The 3011-nt window shown below is 40.4% G+C and overlaps 1 protein-coding gene across 1 annotated transcript; it reads right to left on the bottom strand.

Moving 5' to 3' along the window:
* Nucleotides 1-360: 360 nt before the first annotated feature.
* Nucleotides 361-2406, bottom strand: LOC115928565 (serine/threonine-protein kinase BCK1/SLK1/SSP31-like). Its single transcript, XM_030995888.1, has 4 exons — nt 2078-2406; nt 1819-1992; nt 1492-1771; nt 361-432 (listed from the first exon to the last, which is right to left on the bottom strand). The coding sequence occupies exons 1-4, from the start codon at nt 2404-2406 to the stop codon at nt 361-363; spliced, it is 855 nt and encodes a 284-aa protein (XP_030851748.1).
* Between the last annotated feature and the right edge of the window lie 605 nt (nt 2407-3011).

Here is a 3011-nt window from a genome sequence, read left to right as displayed (position 1 = left end):
CCTCTCAAACCCGATCTGAAGATACGTAGTCTCCTAGTTTCTACAAGCATGTTTCCACATCTATCATAGAGGACATAACGGAATAACAAAAGGTTATACTATAAAACATCCAAGTGTCTCTTTATTATGTAATGCAACTTTTTAGTGATATTTGCTCTAAGTGATAGATAGCCTACCTAATATGCCTGCAAATAATATAATGCACCTACAAAAATTGATCACCGACTTAATGAAGCATCAACTACATGTTTCTACAATTGCAAGAGTATATTAGTCACCTTGAATGCATATTGTGATGAATGAGCTTGCCGTCTCTTGGTCTGTGGAGTGATGTCAAGCTACTCTACTGTTAAGGTAGGTTCAGGTACCGCGCTGTCCTGCCAATGCCCATATCTGGAATCGAGTGTGCTCCTTGATGACCTCTAGCTTCATCTAGATGTCAAAGTTCAAAGGGCAAAATTATTTCCACATTTTCTTTCAAGCAATCATAAACTACATTAAAAAGAATAGTTCAAACGAAATATTATTTTGAAATATCAATTTCCAATCATTACATATATAGAAAGGGGGACATAAAGATCATTTAAGTTTTAGACAAACAAAAAAATCCAAAATTCAAAATTCAAAACGAAACAGCAATGGGTATATAAAATGTGATGAGATCAAAACGTTAGTGAAAACTGAAAGCTTTACCACATTGCAAATTGCAATAAATCATACATCACCAAACTATACACAAGAAAATATATGCTAGAATAATACACATAGGGAACATAATCCTATTTGCGGGTTGTGCATTGCTTCGGGGTTTATACCATTACTGGATTTGAATCATTTAAACAAAATGTTTGTAAAAATTATTCTCATCTGTACTATAGCTGAGGTGAATGATATCCTCCCTTAACTTCTGAAGGAATGTCCTCTTCACTGGGTGGCTCGTATAGATACAGAAGCCTTGATCCCCAAGATCCTTCAGACCGGCCAATTTCTTGCTAAGAATCTAGGTGAGTCTTCTGCAGAAGTAGACTTACTCCTTACGCAATGCGTAGTACTCCCCTGTCAGACCACACGCTGGAAATGAATGTGATCGCCTGCTTTTCCAGCTCATCTGGGTGCTTCTGAAAGAAATATAACAGATTGAAGACAATATCACTTATATGAAACACATTATTTCCAATCAAAACGTTATCAAAATTTGTCAAAGTCTAGAACATTCTTTATTGTTGCCTTGTGCGCAAAGTGACAGAATAATGAAGGCATTGATCAAAGTAATAAATTAAACAAAATGTTTTGGATTATTATTCATCGAATCTTTTCAATGCTTGAAGTTCAGGAATATTTTGTAAAAATTATTCACCTGTAAGTATTTGCAAACTGTGGGAAAGGTTTGGTTTTCTCTCTGTACAGCGGTGTCGAACAGTAGGCTTTGTTACTCTCAAGATAGGTCTCAGCCCTTTCCTCCACGGGCGTCTTTCCCCTGGTCGTTCATACAAGGTCTTCGTCTGAATCACTCTCATTGGTACGAGATCTCAGATAGTTAATCTCCTTGCTGAACTCCTGAAGTGATGGCCTCTTCCCTCGGGGGCTGGAGTAGATGTTGAAACCATAGTCCCCAAGTTCTTTCAGACCAGGCATCTCCTGGCCAACGAAGGCTGCAAGTCTTCCCAAGGAATAAACATCACTGCTTACGGAGAAACCCTTTCCTTTGAGAGCACACTCAGGAGCAATGTAGTTGTATGCCTGACTATACTTGTAGTCACGCTTTGCGTGGCTGTGAAGGGCATCCAGGCTGGGGAGAGCATATTCATATCGCTGGACCATCCGAAATCAATGATCTTAGCTCGCCACTCTCCTCCAGACTTCACCAGGAGCACATTGTCCTCCTTGAGATCATTGCACAAGAAGCCCTTCTTGTGCATCACTGTGAGTCCATCTGCTATATCCAACATGACATTCATCCAGGCGTCTTTGTCCAGCTTGGGCCCTTGCCATCTATGCAATTCAGGATTGAATAGCTCTTGCCTTTTTCTACATCCCCGCAGAACTCCATAGCAATGCCTACCACGTCAATACGCACCTTGCAGCATCCGTAGAACTCGGGAACCACTCCATGCATCCCAACCTCTGGATGATTTTCATTTCATTCTGGAGCTTCTCGATTGCGGATTTCCTATTTCCGTCAACGCCTCCAGGAGGAAGAGCGATGACCTTGAGGGCGACTGGCTCATTGGTCTTGGCGTGGCGGAAAAGATAGACGGTCCCGGCAGTTCCACTTCCAAGTTCGATTGAACCATTCGACTCACGAAATGGAACAAGGTCACGCATTCGTCTCACGATGGTGCCAGCTTTAGCCTTGCCTTTGGACTTTGGGGTAGCCTTTGCTGCATCGAGGTCACTGTTTGACATTTCGATAACCTTGTCCAAAAACCTGTCTAGCCTCAAAGTTGACCAGGGTACAAATGCTTTCCTACACAAAGACAAAGTTATGAGTAAAATCATACATTAATCCAAAATCAAACAGTTAAAATTTAGCCCACGCACATGTGAATAATAACGAGGAAAGTTTAACGTTGTTTCATAATATCACGTTTTGATATTAAACACTCTAATACAAAATAGTCTATACATGTAGGCCTATAAATCCAGCAAAAAATAATTTAAGAAAATAATATGCTACTTATTTTTTCAATAATATTTTATCAGAAAGAATGGCTAATGGTCTGAGAGGTTCAATCAGGTAAAACGCACTGCTGAACATATTCAGGAAATTTCAATGTTTTACCATTAGTACTTACACTTCGTCAAACTCTAGTGCATCAACAGCGTCAATAAACACAGGAGGGAATCTTCCTCGGGTTTGTCGAGAGGGCGTCATAGAAGATCTCCTTGGTTCTAGCTCCTGATTGGTTGTCATCAATGGTGGTAAGAGCATCATAGAAGATATCCTCATAGACATCTGGTGCTTGGTCGTCATCGATGGTGGAAAGGGCGTCATAGAAGATTTCCTCAGA

This window comes from Strongylocentrotus purpuratus, unplaced genomic scaffold (genome assembly GCF_000002235.5).
Source record: "Strongylocentrotus purpuratus isolate Spur 01 unplaced genomic scaffold, Spur_5.0 spur5_scaffold_3, whole genome shotgun sequence".
NCBI lineage: Eukaryota > Metazoa > Echinodermata > Echinoidea > Camarodonta > Strongylocentrotidae > Strongylocentrotus > Strongylocentrotus purpuratus.
This window is presented reverse-complemented; position numbering and strand designations above follow the sequence as displayed.

Bases quoted from the DNA above. Each gene is read 5' to 3' on its own strand.
- LOC115928565 (XM_030995888.1), bottom strand. From the start codon at position 2,406: ATGTCAAACAGTGACCTCGATGCAGCAAAGGCTACCCCAAAGTCCAAA. The intron at 1,993-2,077 runs GTGCGTATTGAC...TGAATTGCATAG, and splicing joins AGTTCTACGGATGCTGCAAG to ATGGCAAGGGCCCAAGCTGG. The intron at 1,772-1,818 runs GTCCAGCGATAT...TGCCCTTCACAG, and splicing joins AAGATCATTGATTTCGGATG to CCACGCAAAGCGTGACTACA.